At 41.2% G+C, this 20,228-nt stretch overlaps 2 protein-coding genes across 2 annotated transcripts in view; one reads left to right on the top strand and one right to left on the bottom strand.

The window, feature by feature from the left end:
* The window catches only part of LRTM1 (leucine rich repeats and transmembrane domains 1), a gene marked incomplete at both ends in the record, with an annotated part of 15,081 nt that extends 11,553 nt beyond the window's left edge, over nt 1–3,528 (top strand). Inside the window, one exon of the mRNA XM_081246457.1 lies at nt 3,095–3,528. Coding sequence (XP_081102583.1) covers nt 3,095–3,528 — 434 coding nt within the window. The remainder of the gene's footprint in view (nt 1–3,094) is intronic.
* The window catches only part of CACNA2D3 (calcium voltage-gated channel auxiliary subunit alpha2delta 3), a gene marked incomplete at both ends in the record, with an annotated part of 788,351 nt that overhangs the window by 131,521 nt on the left and 636,602 nt on the right, over nt 1–20,228 (bottom strand). Inside the window, one exon of the mRNA XM_081246546.1 lies at nt 18,034–18,114. Within this exon, the coding sequence (XP_081102672.1) occupies nt 18,034–18,114 (81 nt within the window). The remainder of the gene's footprint in view (nt 1–18,033; nt 18,115–20,228) is intronic.

The raw sequence follows: 20,228 nt of genomic DNA on the forward strand, positions 1-20,228 counted from the left end.
GGAGTTCCTAAGGCCCGTTCTGGTCCTCACATTCCACAGTGCAGTTCAATGCTCCCTCATGGCAGAGCCGCCCCATCCAGATGACAGTCTTTCTCTGGAGGAAGGCAAACTTTATTTGGGATAACAAGATCTGGGTGTCCCAAAATAACTAAATACAATCCCCAAGTGAATGTAGGAGACAATCTGTCTACTGATGCATTGAATAAAGGCAAAATAAGGGAATAGGTATTGGTCAAGACCTTAGTTCCCACCAAGGGGGAACAAAGTATATGGAGGATGAAGCAGGGGATTTTGTGGCCTGGAAGTGTCATTCATTGGTTCTGTTAGCCAGAACTCAATCACGTGGCCCCAATCTGACCACAAAGGGTGGGGAAATTTCATCTTCCTGTGGACCCGACAGCCAAAAATCATGCTTTGATGAATACCTAATAATGTCTCCTCCACAAGAACATGCACATAGGTTTTGTAATTAGCATTCTTTTCTTTCCATTCATAACTAAACAAATCATCTTTATGCTGACAGCTAACTGTATTAAACATTTATTCTAGGCTAGGAATTGTGCTAAATACTTGACATACTTTATCCAACTGAGTCCTCAAAGCAATCTTGTGAGGTGGATTTCATTATTACCCCAGTCTCCCACTTTCCAGATGAGCAAGCAGAGGCACAGAATGGTCAAGTAACTTGCTTAGGGTTGCACAGCAAAGTAATGGTCAGACTCAAGATTTGAATCCCATTTCTTCCCAAGACAGGGGTTAAGAGCTGCTAGTGGACAGATGATGAATAATGAGAGTGCTTGGAAAGCTGGAGCTTCCTGCACTGTCAGCTTCTCTGAATCCAGAAGAGACTGAGACCCTCAAGCTATCATCTGCAGATTTGCTTCCTGGGGTCATGGCTGAGGAGATGGTGGTGGAAGGCTGGGAAGTGAGTCCTGGCTAAGGACACAGGAGGCCACGGAGCTCTTGGTGGCCATAAACCCTGCCTTCCAGCAATATCCCAGGCTCTAGTCTGTGTATTCTCCTGGCTCTGTGTCCTGAGGCCATTAGGCCTCCCACCCTAATGTTGAACATCAGGAAGCCTGGAACTGGAGAAAGACAGAGCTTACCCCTGAAGTTACTGGGTGAACCACCCCAGTCTAGGTCTAGGTCAGCTGGTGGAACTGCTGGTCCCATGGCAGGTGGCCTTTCTTCCCCTGATGAAAGTCTCAGTGCTCTTTGGCTGGGTTAAATATGGTTACTTCTTCTCAAGCCCCCACACTTCTTTTCTGCTCTCTGGACTTCTGCTTTACAATGAGCTTCCAGGCAGAGTACTGAAACGGTCTCTGAGACAGGGATCCTTAATCACGGTGCAGGCTGATGGCGCCTTGGGCTCATCCAGAACAGGCACCCCGCACCTCTGGCCTCCTGCACCTCAGCTCAGGAAAGGAGAAAATTCCTGTTATCTTTTTGCTTTAGAGTTGAGGCTCTTGCCTCGGGGGATCACTGAAGAAGCCAGGACGGGCCCAAGAGACTCTGGCAATAGGTGACTCAGTTCAAGCAGTAAAAGCAAAAAAGGTATGAGTTGAATTTTGTCATGGCCACTAACCCCAGTGTGACCTGGGCCACAATAACCCTTGAACTGCAAAATGGCCCCATCTACTAATACGGCCATGGTAAGACTTGGCTTATAAGGCTCAGACAGAATGGATGTGAAGGCATTCCCAAAACTCTGAAGCGCTATACAAAGGAAGGTTCTAATAACACTGAAGTGACAAGCTCCCGCATGGGAACTTCTGGTATAGTGTCATAATTCACCTACGATGTGTACAAAGAATCTCCAGTCTAACTTGGCTAAGATTGGTACCAGGCTTCATGGGGGTGAGATTCTACTGAGGGTCATGTGTTAACTCCACTGACCTCAGGATGTTTCAGAGAGGAGGAAGTAGAGAGAGGCGGTAGGTGTAGCGGGGAAAACTGGGATCACAGGAGAGGGCTGGGTTTCGGTGTTGATCTATCCACTTATGACCTGAATGACCTTGGATAAGAATTACCCATTAGAGCAGAGTTGTGAGGACTTATCTAACAGTGCTTTATAAACTATCAAGTCAGATACAAACAGGATGTTTTCATGGCAAAAAATTTAGTCAGAGAACTTTATCTGCCTGAGGTCAAATAGTAAATTGGTGGTCAAATTTGGCCAGGAGAGAATCTGTTAGCCCAGTGTTCTTTCTAGAAAAGAACTTCTAGGCACTCAAATTCTCTCTGAACAATAGTAGTCCACACACCTGAGGAAATTAATCCCCTTAGAGAGAATGGAAATTGAGTCCAATAACCCATTAGAAAGTTCGATACTTGGGACTTCCTTGGTGGTCCAGTGGTTGAGACACCACGTTCCCAGTGCAGGGGGCTCAGGTTCGATCCCTGGTCAGGGACCTATGATCCCTCATGCCACATGGCAAGGCCAAAAAAAAAAAAAAAAAAAAAAAAAAAGAGAAAGTTTGGTACTTGAAGTACTAAATGTTTCGAGGTCTGAGGAGACACGTTAATTGTATTTAATCCCATGAACGTAACTCATATTCCCGTCAAACCTTCAGATACACAAAGCACTCACTCACAGGACCACTGACCTCCCCGTTTGGCATCACTGAAGAGTGTTGGTAGAGACAGAGGGTCTTTGTAATTAACACATAACATCACAACAAAAGACATTTGTTTTATTTATTTATTTTTTTAGATCTCCATTGGGAATTTGGCACAATAGATTTCTTGTGTGGCAGGGCTCATTAGGGCATAAAACAGTACCCTCAGGCTGGCCTCCAGCGCCCCTTCCTGTCAGCTTTTGCATTGTTATTCCCTTGGCATTTATAAGGTAAAGGTGACTTGGCTTCTAATGAACGCTTGGTCACACATAATTGTCCATTTAGTGTGTGGCATTTTTAGCATTTAGCCAATTTAGAAACCCTAAAATCATAAAATACGGTTGTTAAATTTTTTGACTCCAGGAAAAAAAAAAGGTGTTTTATAAATTCCATCTGCCTAAGTTTTTACAGGTTGAGGATTTGGGAGTTTGGTTGTATCAGGCTCTGTTATCATTCTTTGCTTTTGTTTCTCAAAGGGGGAATAACAGACAGCATCATCTGTGCCTCACCGGACACCTGGAAGGGAAAGGACCTCCTTAAAATCCCTCACGAGCTGTACCAGCCCTGCCCTTTTCCTTCTCCAGACCTGGAGTCCTCACAGGTGCAGCAGCTAGGTGCTGCCCACCGGGCTGTCCCCAGGCACCCTGAGAGCCACAGCTCAGGGGAGCGAGACCACTGGGAGTGTGAGATCAAACCCAAGCCGAGGCCAGCCAACCTGCGCCACGCCGTGGCCACCATCGTCATCACAGGGGTGGTGTGTGGGATTGTGTGTCTCATGATGTTGGCGGCTGCCATTTATGGCTGCACCTATGCAGCTATTACCGCCCAGTACCATGGGGGACGCTTGGCTCAGATCAATGAGCCTGCGAAGACAAAAGGAAAAGAGCTGTTTGACAGCTCAACGGCCTAAGAGCTTTCATCTCAAATAGGAATAATCATTATAGGCCAGAAGAAAGTTTCTGAGCAGGGCTGATGGTTCACTGTTACTGTCTCACTTTCTTTTTCCAAAAGGAAAAAAAAAAAAAAGATGTGTCTGTAAAAACAGACAGTATTCCTGGGAAGAAATTTATGTTGAGATTTTTAAAAAAATACCATAGTTGAAACAGAGATGATAACTTGTGCTCTGTGCCTGAGAAGTTATGACAATATTCTATGTGGGGAAGGCTGTCCACAGAGAAAGGGAAGATACATCTCTTTCAAGGTACTCTTCCCTGCATTAAGTTGCCTTTACAGGGCAGCAGAAATACAAACACGTGTGCCAGCATTCCTGGCAGCTTGGTGGTCCACTGGAAAACTGCCCAATTTTGAGTGCCTGGGAAGAAGTTGGCAATCTTACCCAATGGGCACTGAGTGCTTCTATAGTCCAAGTTCATGATAGACCAGTGATACTTTTAGATGTTAGGTGTGTTATATATTTAGCAAAAGCGTCTGTTGGTTGGGAATTTTGTAGCTTGCCACAAGAGTCAGATTATATTTAATTTTCTAAATCAGAAAACTATTTGGGGCTTTCTAGGCCACAGAAGAAGAAGAGGGCTCCATGACTGGATAATAGGACTCAGGCCCAGGGTCTGGGGAAGTTTTCTGATGCAAGGGTAAATAACATATAAACAAACACAAAGAGGATGGGGTGGTGGAATTCGAGGCACATATTACCCAAAGGCCATATCCACCAGGCGATTGGAACCTTCCATTTATAACTCTCACAGCAGGAATGAATTTAGGGTGGGCTGAGAGCGAGATAATGGCTTATGTGTATCTGTATCTACGTACATAGTGTGCAGAGTGCATAGGCTTGTTCAACCACACCCACACATAAACATACTCAGAGCAATCAGTTTACCCACTAATGAAATGCAGCCGCGGCAGAGTGGAAGCCAGCAGCTGTTGACCACCACCCAGATTGTCTACTCAACACTCTGGGATAGGAAGTCAGAGGAAGTCTGAAGAGAGTGGGAATTATCAAGAGGCTGGAGGTACGTGGGAGCAGCCGTCCTGAACATTATTTAGGCTGGGGTTTAAAAAAATCAGGTGTGGCTTGCTTGACTCCACAGACACGGTCCTGAAGAGCTGCATGCAAAGGAAATTTTTGTAAATTGAATCATCATTTTAATGCAGTAGGGGAGCTCGCTATTTAAAGGAACCTTTCATGGAATCTTTCTGTAATGGCAATAATTGGCTCCAGATTTATGTATTTTGTAAATTTGCATTTTCTCATGCTAGGATTTCTTAAAGTAGAATCTACCTGCTCTCTCTCTCGCTCATGATGTCCCATCTCATATTTAGTCACCTGTTAGTATTAAAATCATTTTACACAGAGGAGTTAAGGACTTGGCAAAAGCAAAGAATAGCAAATACAGGGCAAGCTGTCCCTCCAGAGGCCTTGACAGACATCATTAATCAATCCCAGCACTCCTCCCTGAGCCCTGATGCACCACAGATGCCTTCTTGAGACAGCACTGTAAGGCAACCAGAACTAATCAACTGGAATTGGTTCAAAGGATAAAACATATTTGTCATTCAGGGTACTGGCCCTATATTCACTCTTTCAGGCCATGTAAAAGTTGCTTGGATCCTAAATCAGCAGTCCATTCCATAAACTGGCATGTGAATGGACAGTCCATTCAGCCTGGAATACTGTTTCCCTGTCTGATGTGGCCAAAGCCTTGCCCAACAGTATAAAGAGGCCAAGGGAAAGACGGATGAACCTACCCTAGCTTACCCTGCAGGACACAGAGGCCATCTATACCTGCTCACAGTGCTTCACAACTAGTGTGGGCTGCCCACACCCACAAGTTAAAGATGGGCCATCTCTCTGGAGCAGCAATTTTGCTAAATAATTCTTCTGGGGGAAAAAGTATAAATTTGATGTTAATTTTTTCTGAGTATTAAAATAAACCTGGGTACGTTAAAGAGTAGTTTGAAAAATTAGCATGGATTTTAAGATCAAAAAGAGATTCCAGAGAAAGTCAGCTGCTGCATCAGCTCCATCCCAAGCCTGGTGCCTCCTTTCTGCTCTGCTTCGTGCACCACTTCAGTGGGCGAGACTGAGCATCCGGTCTAAGGTTGTAGGGATTACTTTCGAGGTGGAAAAAAAATCTTTCTTTCCCTTGCCCTGGACCATGAGTCCTTGGCCAAGAAAGCACTATGAGAAAGGAAATCGAGGAGATCTTTTTATACATCGTCCTCATTTCACCAAATGATTCTGGAGTTCGTACTACGTACCAGGCATGGTGAGAGGTGTTCTCGTGAACATTCATGTAATCTTGGCAACCATGCTGTGAGATACTTGAACAGATATTACATAAGCTGGGAACTACTGAGGCCAACCACAAGTGCCTTTTCTCATTGCTGTGATTTAAGACATGCAGTACACTGTGCTCTGCCGGAGGCCTGGTGACTGTACAGGTCAATCCCGTCCCCCTGGCCTGTACAGGTCAATCCCGTCCCCCTGGCCACAGTGATTACATGACAGAGCTTCCAATCCACCGCTGAAAATCCTGAAAGTGGCTAGAATCCTCAGTCCTCAACACCCACGTCCTATTAGATTTCTAAGCATAGATGGTAACTCAGGCAGATGCCTGCTTTATGAGAAGTCTTTAAGGAGAATGACTAAAATGATGCCTTCATGTATTCAGATTTCTAGCTTTTGCCTATAGTCACCACAAAGATCAGTTAACAATGAAAATAATTACCCTAAAATGTCAACAATTCTCTCAGCACAGAAAAATATAAATCAAATTGTTTAGATTAACAATTCAGCATTATCATTTGTTAATACAAGAAATGAAATGTTTTCTCTGTTAAAAACATCACAGATGAAAGACCCAATTTGCAGGGTATTCTGTGAGAACCACAAATTATCTTTCACAACCACTACAGCTCATGAGGGGTAATTTGCAAACGCCTCATAGATTATTTTCAGCTGTTTATTGCTGCTGTCATATTTATAAATTCCCCTATAAAAATGCCCTTCCTTCAAAGAGTCATAGAGCCTTACTGAAGGAATACTGTGAACAAATATCACATTTAGTGTTGATTGTTTCTGAGAAAATAATGTAAAATATAGTTTCTTCATTATATTTAGTGGAACAGTATCACTACTTTTGCTTTGCCAGAGATCACAAATTCACAATAGCAGGACCTAACAGACATGAGGCATATAAAGAAGGCGTAGGAGGAATTTCTGCCACAGAGATCGTGGAGAAAGAAGACCTAGTGTCAAATCTATACCTGGAAAGCTTTTAAAATTAAGGCAAAAATCCTTGACCCTGTGGGAACAATCTTGTGCTTCAGATGATAATATGCCCACAGACAACTGTGTATTTTATTTTTTTCTTACAAAAATGAAAGACTGAAAAGTGAATCACAGGATTTCCTCCTGAAGGTTCATGAAAATCAAATCTCATTACTCAAGTTAACCAAGTTACCCCAGAAATATCACACTAGTCTTAGATCCAAAATATCAAAGGAAGTGGCTCAATTTCTAAAATGATCTATCCATAGCACCCATTATCATAATTATACAACTGTTAGAAACCTATAACTTTCTATCACAGATCAGGAAATAACTGTTTTCACTTGGGTCAAACCCACAGTGTATCCATTGCTAAATGCTATTAGACAGAAACCTACCAGCAAATGATATTCCAACCTCACACGGCATCACTGGGGTGTGGTTTATATGCACAACTTCAGGGAACTATCCTGCTTTCCCTTGTGATGAAAATGTTTTATTTATTTATTTTTTTATGCTCAAAATGCAATAAAATCTCAAAGAAACCTCCCTCCCATCGGGAGAAGCAGCTTTCTAATCCCTCACTTTCTTTTCAGATTCTTGACTGGAGTATCCACACCTACTTTTCACTCCAATGACACTGAGTATTCATTTGGATGGATAGGATGTGACCCAGTTTCAAAGACTCATCAAGAAGAGCCAGAAAAAGAAAAAGAGGACTGGGAGTTGGGAAGGTCCTTGGAGAGCATTTAGTCTAGGTCTGGCAAATTTCAGAATAGCTGTGACCAGCCTCCCTACCTGTTTCAGACATTGCTAATAGATCATGGCAAACTTATCTACTGAGGTAGCTGGCCTCAGAATCCTTTTTAATCTGTTTTCTAGGTACCTACTCCTGATCAACTGGGGTTGACTTATGAGACTAAACCTATTTGCTACCATATTCTTATTTTACAAATAGCAATTGGAAGCACGGAAAAGGAAAGGAATTATCCCAAAGTCGCACAGATAATTAATTGCACACCTGATAAATGCAGTTTGCAGGAGCATGGGCTTAGAATGTATAATACAACCCAACCCCTGCCACTCTTCATTTATTCTGGTGAACCACAATATGAAGACTACGGAATTATTTTATTAATTATTTGGAAAAGAACAATTATAGTACCACCACCAACATTTATTGAACACCCAGTTTTGTGCCGGTTGTTTTCAGTGTAGTATTTTCATTTTCCTCTAAGTCTCAAATTAACCAAAAATGTGAGTATTTTACTGCCACATGACAGATGAAGATACATAATCTTGGGTTTGGGTCGCTTGTTCAAGGTCATATCATTAATTAGTGGAGTAGGAATTTGAATGAAGGATACATGGGTTTCTTCTTATGCTTCTATCTACTTTTTCGTATATTCAATATTATCCATAATAAATGTTTTAAAAAAAAGAATGACTCCAAAGTTTTTAGACTGAATAACCAGATAACTAGAATGACTTAAGTGTGGAATCGATTGCATTTGATGGGCCTATTTGAGAGGCAGGGACACTGAGTAGTCAAGGGAGAGAGGTCTGGCTTGGGAATCACCAGCTCACAAATGGTGTTTAAAGCCTTGAGAGTGGACAGGAACCCTGGGGCCCTCTGACATGTACAATTGGGAGATGAACAAAGTCAGCAAAGGAGGCCTAGGAGGGTGGGCAGTGAGGTAGGCAAAGAATCGAGTAAAGAGGTTTGCAAGGAGAACATGATCAGCTTGGTCAAGTGCTGCTCACAGACCAAGAAAAATGAACATCTGAAGTTCAATTTTGGATTTGGTAATGTAGGAGCTACAGGTAACCTTGATGAGAAATGATTCACTGTGGATGAAACCTGGTTGGAGTGGGTTCCAGAAAGCGTGAAAGAGAGGAAGTGAGAAGAGCATAAAAAATGAGAAATAACACAAATAAAATGATTTGATAACAAAAATAATTTTGTCTTAAAAAACCTGACTATATCAGCAAAAATCTGGAAGTTAACAGATGAAGGCTAGTGAAGTAAAAGCATATAAAATGCCCATACACTATGTTTTCATTCTGAACTTCCTTTTTATGTTTTAAGACAAATGTACACTCCAGTCTGCCTGAGCCTGGTCACATATAATTTGGCCTTGAAGTAGGAATGACATTCGGACACTGATCTTGACCTTGTGCAGATCTTTTCACCCAGAATAGAACGTGGGAGCTCTCGGTGAGTGCAAACTGTGGGAGGCCATTGGAATAAAGAGCCTTTGATCAGCACTGTCCCTTTCCCACCACAGACTGGCAAAAGCATTTTCCATGAGCAAGAGTCCACTGACTGTCAAAGCATTTATGCTGCAGCCTCTGGTCATGCCCCCTCTTCCCAGGGAGGGAAAATGTACGTCAGCTCATTTATCCTCTCTGGCCCTTCACTTAGCCTGAGTCATATATATTCTAATCTTCACCGAGATCAAAATCCCACTAAGGTCACTAGGAGATTTGCCTGGATAAGGGTGGCTAAATAAATCCTCAAATCTCTCATGAGCCATGTTGGGGGAAAAAAGTATCCCAGAAACTGTTTTCCACCAAAGCATGTGAGGGCATTTCCAGTGTTCTAACAAGCATTATGCTGATTACACTGTTCAGAGGTTTATAAACTAGAGCAAAGATTAAGTAAATCACTCTCTTGACTGACAGGGAGAGCATATATTTTAGAAAGCTCAGGATCTTTGATTGGAATGTCTCTGTAACCACATATATAAAAACATTAGGCACAATGATGGATACCTTCTGATACAGGAAGCTCTGTCTTTTATATCTACTTACACAGCCTCTGATTTAAATATTCCCTTCATTTTCATAAGATAAAAAGATGGTGAAATAAGTGAGTGAACAAATTAGCATTTTAGGTGTTTTTTTAAAAAAATGGACTGTGACATATTTTTATCTAAAGCAGGAGTTGGCAAACGTTTTCTGTAAAGAGTCAGGCAGTAAATATTTTTGGCTTTTTAGTCCATGTGCTCTCTATCCAACATTATTTACAAAAACAGCTGGTAGATATCTGACAAGGTACTTGTATCCAGCTTATATAAAGAACTTATATCTCAACAATAAAAAGACAAATAACCTAATTATAGGCAAAAGATCTGAATAGACATTTCCCCAATGAAGATATGCAAGTAGCTGAGAAGCACATGAGAAGATGCTCAGTGTAGTTAGTTATTAGGGAAAAACAAATCACTTCACGCCTACTAGGATGGCTAAAATAAAAAAGATAGACAATAGTAAGCATTGGTAAGGATGTGGAAAAATTGGAAGCCTCGTATGTTGCTGGTGGGATTGTAAAAAGGTGCTGCCACTTTGGAAAACAGCTTGTCTGTTCTACAAAATATCAAACCTAGAGTTACCATATGACCCAACAATTCTATTCCAATTTCTACCCAGGAGAAATTAAGACATATATCTGCCCCAAAACTTGTACATGAATGTTCATATCAGCATTATTAATAATAGTTAAAAAGTGGGAACAACCCAAATGTCCATTAACTGATAAATGGATAAATAGGATGCTATACATACATACAATGGGATATCATTTGGCAGTTTAAAATGCCAGAGTAGTGACTTCCCTCGTGGTCCAGTGGTTAAGATCTCCCTTCCAATGCAGGGGGTGCGGGTTCGATCCCTGGTCAGAGATCGCACATGCTGCCCTCATGGCCAAATAAATAAATAAGTAAAATAGAAAAAAAAAAAAAAAAGCCAGAGGACTGATCCTTGCTACAACATGGATGAATCTTGAAAACATTAAGCTCGGTGAAAGAAGCGAATCACAAAAGGCCACATGTTGTATGATTCCATTTATCTGCAATGTCCAGAATAGGCAAATCCACAGAGACAGAAAGTAGATTAGTGGGTTTCCTGGGGCTGGAGAGGGGAGTGGGATATCAAGAATGAAGGGGTGTGTGTGCGCACGCGCGCCTGTGTGTATGGGGGGTTTTGGGGGGGATGTGAAATTGTTCTAAAATTACATTGTAGAGATTGTTGCACAACCTGCAAAATACCAAAACCCAATAAACTGTACACTTAAAATGGTGAATTTAATAGTGTGTGAAATATATCTCAATAAAACTCTAAAAGAAGGACACAGGTAGCATCCTAGATTTGCTCCTATGGGCTACAGTTTGTCAACCTCTGTTCTAAGGAATAGGTACATGAAAGTGTGAGCTTCAAAGTTTTACTATGAAACATTTCAAGATACTATAATGACATTCCCTATGCAAGTTTTTCACAGGGGATGGCACATGGCAATAAGCATTGACTAATGAGAGGTGGTGGGTGTAACATACATCATTCTTACCAATGGTAACAGTAGCAATAATAATTTAGCAGCTAACCATTACTGAGCACTCAACTATAAGCATTCACCAAGCACTTTATTTATATGAATTCATTCATTTCTCTCAAAAGGAACCAGAGGGGTCCCCCCAAAGCCAGACTGAATCTGGGTGCAAGACATACTCCATTATCGGTTAATTCTTCTCCTTTTCTGTGGTGATGAAACAAATCTCCATCTTTAAAAACTAGGCTGTTAGAAATCCAACCAAAGCACCAATCAACCTTGTTTTCCAAATGTGAAAACTCAATCCCAGAGCAAGAGGGGAGAAATGGCCCTGTACTCACTCCTAAATCCTTGGCTTACATTAGGGTTAATGTCCAAATCCTACTATGACCTCAGAAAGAGGAGTCTTGCCGATACAGAACTTGAAAACCAGGTATAAGGACCTGTAACTCCAAAATTCTGCGGTTGATTTTAGGGTGGAGAATGTGTTGGGGCTTTTGATAAGGCTTATAAAAGGACAGTGGCTCATGGGAGTGAGTGTCCTGGAGAGTTAGCACAGAGGATCCAGTTTCTCAAAACTCTGGGCTATTTTTATTTATGGAGCAATGATCCTCAGCGTGCCCTGTCACTGGCTACCACACACAGTATGCAGAGCAGCTGTTCTACGTGGCCAACTCTAACTCAGATTCTGTTGCAGACTTGAAATACAGCATAAGTGGTAGCTACATCACTAATCCATTTCTATGAAGTTTGCTGTTGTCATTCCTACCGGCCTTGACCTCCTTTTGTCCCTTCACGGCACCCACCAGTCAACTTAAAAAAGCAAATGTCAAATATATAAAAAGCCCCACCTCATAGCTGACATTTAGAGCAAAGACTTGCCTTAGGTTACTCACCTCCCCCTGGGGCATCTGCCCATCTGCCCATCAGCTGTGCGTTTAGATCCTAGTAAATACCACCCAAACCTGAGAAACTCATTTGTGTCTCACAGAACCCATCTAGATACAACATATATGGGGGATCTCATTCAAGATTCCTGGAATCTTGTTCCCTCTGCCTGGAATGCTCTTCCCACAGATATTTGCATAATGGCTGTACCTCATCATTCTGGTCTCTGCTCATGTCACCTTCTCGAGGAGGCCTTCTCTGAGCCCCCATCCTCCCCCAATCTGGAGAAGCATTGCCTCTGTCATATGCAAGTATGAACATGAGTGTTCTTCCCTGCCTTTGCTACTCCCAACCACACTTCATTTTCTACAGAGCATTAGCCACTACCGGAAATTCCCCCTCCCTCCCTCCCTCCATCCCTCCCGCCTTTCTTCCTCCCATTCGTGCCACACTTGTCTGTTGTCTGTACCTCCCATACAAGTGGAGGCTCCCCTCCACTGGCAGCAACTTAGTCGGAATGGGCCTTCACTGGGCAGCTGCCACCCAGCCTCAGGGCAGGGATGCCAACAGTGCCCTCTCACTGTATGAATCATCATCCCCTGACTCACTCCAAAATGCCCTCTGGGGTGCTTGTTCTCAGTTGTATCCTCAGCATTAGGTACATAGTCGATGCTAGATTATATATATATATATATATATATATATATATATATATATATACATTCATTGAATTAATTAATTAGAAAATGAAGAAATGAAACATCTTTTTGTAAATGAGCCTATAAGGGAAAACACTGAATTTGAAAGCACCAAGAATTGAAGTTTGTCTGTCAGTTTAATCCAGCATTTCTCAGTCTCACCTCTACTGACATTTGACTAGACAATCCTTTGTTGTTGGGGGGCTGTCCTGTGCCTTGTAGGATGTTTGGCAGCATCCCTGGCCTCTACCCACTGGATGCCAGTAGCTCCCCTCCTAACCAGTCATGACAATCAAAAATGTTTCCAGATGTCGTCAAATGTCTCCTGGGGGTCAAAACTGCTCCTTGTTGAGAACAACTAATCTAATCAGTAAGTATTAATTTCTGCTATGATAAAACATTCCCTTTGCTCAGGTCTACAAACTAGAAGTTTATCCATGTAGACTTGACACATAATTCCTAAATACTAGTTAACTCATATACACCAAATATATGAAATCCCACCAAAGGAATGTTGATAAGCTGAATATTTGCCTATAACATTTTGGCAACATTATTTACCCAATTCTAAGGAAAGCTGTATATTAAATAGTACACTCAGTTTAAACAGCACGTACCTGACAAAAGCTAATGGTCATTGATGTTAAGCAATCTCTTTCTTAATCATCTGGTTAAAATGAGATCCTTTGTCCTAATATCAAGCATCCCCCTTCATTACACTGCCCAGAATTATGCAAATGAGACCATTTAACCCACATTTTCCAATTTCCCCCAGTGAATGGATCTAATGTGGTGTGTGTTTCCTGCAAAGAATCAGATCGTCAGATCAGAGCCCCCCCAGATTTACTAGTAATTATTAAATTTTATACTTAAAACAGGTGAATTTTTGGTATGTAAATCATATCTCAATAAATCTGTTAAAAATATTAATTTCTATAACCAATGCCTCTAATGCCTATAATCTCTGTTGCTGATCAGATTAGCTATTCTAAGCATCAGGTTAGATGCTTGGACCTCAGAAAAGACATCTGCTGATGCAGGGACAACTACTGGGCTAACACAGTTGCCATTAGGAATGGACACTAAACAGTTTTTCTACTCCTTAAAATATCCATATTGGTCTGTATCATTTTACTATGGTGTGAATTGCAGTTTTAGCTGCTGAGTGACTCTCTTAGAGTTTTGGTCAAGTACTGTGTTCCTATTGTTTGGTCAGTAAACTGTGCAAGTGTATGTACCTACAGAGAGCAAGTAAATATGAAACCCATCTTTCTCAAGTCACTTAGTCAGTATTTTGACATATTTACCACATCAGCCCTCACACTTGGCACTAGGAATAAAAAGGTAATTGGGATGGTCCTTGCCTCTGGAGAGTTTACAATTTATTCAAGAAATGAAACTAGAACATCTTAGAAGAGATTTTAGATTTTGATATGCTAAAATTTACATTTTAAAGCAAATGCAAATAATTCAGAATTTATTACCTAGTACTTAAAAAATTCAGAAATATGAACTTCTTATCAAAAATTGAGATTAAGTATTTTGTATTTGTCAGAGCGAGAGTCTAGAAGGAGAATACAGAAGGTCAGACAAACATCCCAAGGAGGGGAAGAAATTCCCTGCATGGTTATACCTTCCAACTTGGCTCAACTCCTCCCCTCAATGCATTTCTTTTCTTCTCCAGGTCATTTCCACCCTAGCATGATGGAAACAGTGTCTATGACTCTTGTTCTATTGGGCCTGGTCTCTCCATTGAGAGTGGAGTGGAGAATTAACACCATGATCTAGGTAATTTATGGAACTCAAGTCAATAACAACTAAGTAAGAGCAAATAGGTTTCTTCAAGTTCGATTCAATTTATAGAATCCTCACTGAGGGTCCACTATGCTCCAGGGACTCCATCGGGTTATGCTGTGAAGGACAGAAGATGAAAACTACGAAGTCTTTGACCTCTAGGAGCTTCTAGATGACTGTTCAGCTTTTCAATTCACTTGTCCTGTGTAGACATAGCTTTAAAAATAGCTGTTATTTTAAAGTTCTCTGGTGGGGAGGGAAAGGGGGCTGTGGGAGGAACTGTCAATTACAGGGCCCGGTTATTATTCATTTGTATCTAGAGTGCTGGCAAAAGCACGAGGTCAGGAAATATTTATTGAATAAATGAGTGAATGAATGCATAGGTATACTGCCAACTTGAAGATAAAAATGGGCCGCCTCAAATCCTAGCAATTTTATACTTCCGCATATCCAGATATTTTCTTGTTTGTTTTCTCATTTTATCCCCAAATCAACCCAGAGTAAGGTGAGGGAGATAATAATCCCAACCCTATTTTAGATAGAACTTCAGGGACCCAAGACCACACATTTAGCAAGTTATAGAGTAAGTGACAAACCTACGTGGACCTTACAGTCCCAGGTTTGCATCTCCAATAACAACAGAAAAATGGATTAGGGGCCTGACACACACAGCAGGTTCCAGGGCTCTGGAGAGACTTGGTGGGCCAAAGAGAAAGTCATACCACTTCTTCCTTTGCAGTGGGAAAGCAATTAAGCAAATTTAGCATGCTAGTGGCAGCTGGAGAGTTGGCAAGTTCCTCAAGAGAAGGACTGTAAGCAATGTCATAGGCCAAGAAGATGTATGGGGCCCATTTATGCACAGAGGCTGACGTATAAATGGAATCCGGCCCAGTCTGACTGACTGCCCTTTCTTCAAAGATGTCATTGACAGATGACTATCTAAATGTTTTTGTTTGGGAAAAAAAAACAAGAAAAAAAGAGAGAAAGAAGAGAATAACACACACACACACACACACACACACACACAGAGATACACACACAAAACCAAAACAAGAAACTTTCTATCCCAAACAGACATATGTAGCCAATGAACATGAGAACACCAGATCAGATCTGGGAGCACTGCAGGCTTTTCAAAGTAGTCCTTGATAATAAACTGCAAAATTGTATACCTTTCCTTTCAGATAAATTTCAATTTAACACAAGGATTTCATTGAAACCCCAAATTACTGTCAGTTGGCTGTATCCCATCTGCTGTTGGAAATACACTGGTGGGGGAAAAGCCTGCTCACCTATTCATCTTCACCTGCCAAAACAAGGTTTCTTCCCCAATTAAAATGGGCTTTTAAATTTTAGAGTAGTAAACAATGTCTACTTAATTTGCGGAGAATACACAGAAGAAAGTGACTAAACCTAATTACCCAGTGACATGATACGTGAGTCAGAGTCAATGAAATTTGGGGTAAGTGCTGAAGAGGACTCTCTGCTTTTGGAGACATAAAGGTCCTTTTGAAGTCATTGCCTTCACGGTGCTGCATCCATGTCAGCCTTCAAGATCAAAACTGAGCAATTCTGTTTTATCTTATAAGACCCACTTTAAAAAAGAAGATTAATAATCACCAGATTTAGAAGGTAAGGACTAAATACAGTTCCTTGGATAACCTTGTTTCTTTGTCTTGCTCTGTAATTATCTTCTGAGAATGGGCACCAGTTGACACATACTGAGGTGTCGTAAACAGGAATATGTCTCTTCCACCCACTCAGGGTGGGCCAACCATGTCTCATGACTTGCCTGTGGTCTCTGGCCAACTGCATAACTCAATAGTAGACAAGCACGCCATTTGGAAAAGTCATGGTGTTCTCCACACTGGATACACAGTGCCCAGGCTGAGTCCATGTTTTGCCCATACTCAGCCAAACAGACATTTATGAAATATAAGCCATTTGGAAACATTTGAGCACACAGTTTGTAAACTTGGACAGATGTGGCTGGGATGGGCACAGTGATCTTAGGGCCAAAACAGAGCATCCTTCATGATGACTTAATGAGAAATTCAAGGAAAAGATTTTAGAAAGAAATTTCAAACAGACAGACAGATAGTTTGGTTCAGACCATGTCGTTATCAGCTGTTACATGTGGCCCCAACTCCAGGGAGATAACATGCCTCCAGAACCAGTTGGCTGGGTCAGCCTGGAGGCGAGTAAGGCTGACCTTTAAGCAAAAATAAATCTTGCTGAGTTAAATAATCCTGTCTTCTATTTTCCTCAAGGAACATGAGACAGTAAGAACAACAGCCCTGAATTTTCACAGTCTTATCTCCTGGCTGATTAGTTATAGGACTGCATAGTTCAAGATGAGCTTACAGGTCAGATACATAAGACTGTCTTCCTTGCTATACCCAAAACCCCAGGAATAACCAGGGCACACTGTCCCCAAATCTTTCAATCCCTGCTAATCTATGAGAATACAATTATGATATATAGGCTATATCAGAAATAAAGTGGGGGGAAAAAAGGAATATTTCCTAGCCAAAGAACAACCACTTCAAACATGTCTGATCCATTTGAATTCCTTCCCACAAATATTCAGTGTGTGGAGCCACCACAGAAGCTGATGTTCAAAATCACCCTACGGTACAGCTTACTGAGAGAGGCTACTGAAAACAAAATGGCTCCCTTTGGTAAATCTAGCCAATATCAGGATGATACTTGGAGTGTCTCACCCATCCGTCAACCAAAGGCTCCAAAAATTATTTATCAGAAATAGACAATGTGCCAGACATACTCTTAGGCTCCATTTTCTCAGCAGCTGTCCTCAAAAGAGGGCTTGTGGCAGTTTCTGGTCCTTTAGGCCAAATACCACCAATGAAAGCCGCCAGCCAGCCACAAAAATCTACTGACACTCCTGAGAGTGAGAGAGATGGGAAAAGCCAGAGACAGGGTTTCTTTGACAATTCAAGACATAAAATTCAATCGTAAAATGTTTTGGCTTTCTCCTGGTCCCAAACCCAGCACCTGTAGATACATCTAACTCTAATCACTCAGGGGGATTAGGGTGATGAAAATCTCACGCTCTCCAGAGAGGTGCACATTTCAGCTTGTATTTGCCTAAAACAAACCCACAATTTCCTTGTACGGCCCCTGTTATCCTAATGACATAGAGGTGGAAGATCTGGAGCTTACTTTAAGTGTTCATGGCACCTACTGTCAAGAAATGATCTTCTGCATGTACCAACAATTTCTTACTGGCTCAGAGTTTAAGAATAAAATCCTGGGAAATATTTCTGCTTTCACAACAAATTCAACCAGCTGTCAGAGCCCTGGATTGGAGGAGATGATGCTAAGATGAAGAGGAAGTAGTTTTTAATGTTTTTTACCTTTCAAAGCCAAGTTTCTGATATGTGGAAGTAGTTGACAAATGATGAATGGACACCATGCTTACTTTATATTCATTGATTGAAATCCATCATTTACCTGCCACCACGGGAGACTTCCGTTCATCCAGGAGCTGGATGGAGGTACTTGCTGTCACCACATTGCTTTTGTTGACTGTTCCTGTAAGAAGAAACAAAACAAAACACAATGACAAAAATGAAGACAGTCATAGAGCTTATGTTAAGAGAGCGATGGTATTGGTTTGCAGTCACCAGTTCTGCAGACTGTGCTGGGGCTTGCTTCCCAGAATTCGGAGCTGGTCAGTCCTGTTAGGCGATAGGTGCTGGGTGGGCGGTCCTCTCAGCTGAAGGAATCACTGCACCGAGCTATGACCACCCCTAAAGGGGAATATCCAGCCACTTCACATCAAAATTATTAACCACCATGGAGGGACCACATTTTAAAAAATTTGTGGTTACTAATATCAGTGTTTACTTGTGTCAGTTTTCATATTTATATTGCTTTTCTAAATATAGCCATGGAGAGCTGCTTGAGATAAAGTTTTGAAATTATTTTACAGTGACTTGAGAACTCTAGCTCTGATTTGTTGGTTAAAACTTTACTGATCTATAAAATTCTAATTTCAAGCCAGGTTTTTCTGAACCAAACCATTCTAAACAGGGATAGAGCTGGAATGCAATCCTTGCCCCAAACTCTTATTAATGTGATAACAATATGGTATTAGTATAAAGAGATTTTTAATTACTAACAATGTTTCTAATACTCATGAATTAAAAGACGCTGAGCACAAATTCCTAATGCCCGTAGTTAATAATTGTTAGTCCAGTGCCTGCCTTTTAAAAGGTTCAATGAATGTAAGCTGAATGGAATCCAATTGAATTTAGAATCAGGGAGAAGGCAGACCTGAATGTGAATACACTTATGACCAAAGCAATTAAGAATTTTCTGGCCCGAGTCTAAGTTGTAATAAAAACCAGCTTCTTTTCCAGTGTGTACAGGTATTCAACACACAGGAGAAAAAAACGAGGGAGAGCTCCACCACAACACCTGCATGTGGTGATTTTTAACATTTTCTCCAAATCTAAAGGGGCCACGAAATCTCCTAAGATATTATGTCATCCATAACTTTACCATGAACAAGGTAAATTCCTTTTTTATTATGCGATTTCTTTGCAAGTTCAGTGAAAACCCCACCTGCCAAAAACCAATTAGACAACAGCCAGCCTTAATTAATCAGAATTTTTTTCCAGACATAATTCTTTTCAGGAAAAATGGTGAATAATAACAAAGCAAACTGACACGAGGAGCCATCTCTCACACTCACACACACACAGCACTTCTGGGAGATGCTCTCATTACCCATAGCTCCTCCTCTCTGTCCAGTATTGGGAAAAAGACCTTCTGGATAACCTGATGGCTCCTGTCCAGATCTAGCAAGCTAAGTTCTATTTTTTTCTTTAGAAGACTACGAAAAAGAAAGTATCATGAGACTGCACGATAAAAGAAGACATTATTATTGATAGGTTTGCAGTAGAATTAGAAAGTCCACTGTCTCTTAGTTGATATTTTCAGCAATGAAATGTGATACAGATAAACATATAAAGAAAGAGCCTTAGTACCTGGAAATTTATACTTGAGAACACATGTATGTGCATGGCCGTGGGTAAACATAGGCCTGTCACCACAGGAGCACAGACTCCAAGAATCTTGGTCCTTAAAGGAACCTAATTGATAATCCCCTCTAAAACCCCACCTAGGGAGGGAATTTCTACAATAACACTTGGCCTTTCCTTGAATATCTTCATTAATGGGGACCCTCTTCCTAATGAGTCCATTTAAATAATTATTAGACAACTCTTGTCAACATCTCTTCCACAACTTTTGAAAGCCTTATTTCTAAAGATGTTTTCATTCACGGAAATGAGCAAGTGCCAAAACCCAGGGAGGGGCTTTGACACTAAGCGTTAGAGAGTCTCCATTAGGGTTGACTTGGGAATGCTTGCAAGAGATTAATACAAAAGGCCCTAATATAAAACATAAGTATATATTGAACTGTCCAGAGCAATCCAACTTTATAGAACTACGTCTTATTCATCTCTGAAGTTTCTACAAGGCACGGTACAGAGCCTTACACAGAATGAGCACCAAAAATATCAGATGTATGAAACAAGAAAAAGCCAAGGACAATTGAAAGGATTTTCCAGTTTGTCTTGCTTCTAAAACTGGTTGAAATAAGGTAATGTTCAGTTCTTTTTTGGAGGGAGATGATCTTA

The sequence above is a fragment of the Mesoplodon bidens genome, assembly GCF_964165515.1.
Source record: "Mesoplodon bidens genome assembly, chromosome: 10".
Classification (NCBI taxonomy): Eukaryota; Metazoa; Chordata; class Mammalia; order Artiodactyla; family Ziphiidae; genus Mesoplodon; species Mesoplodon bidens.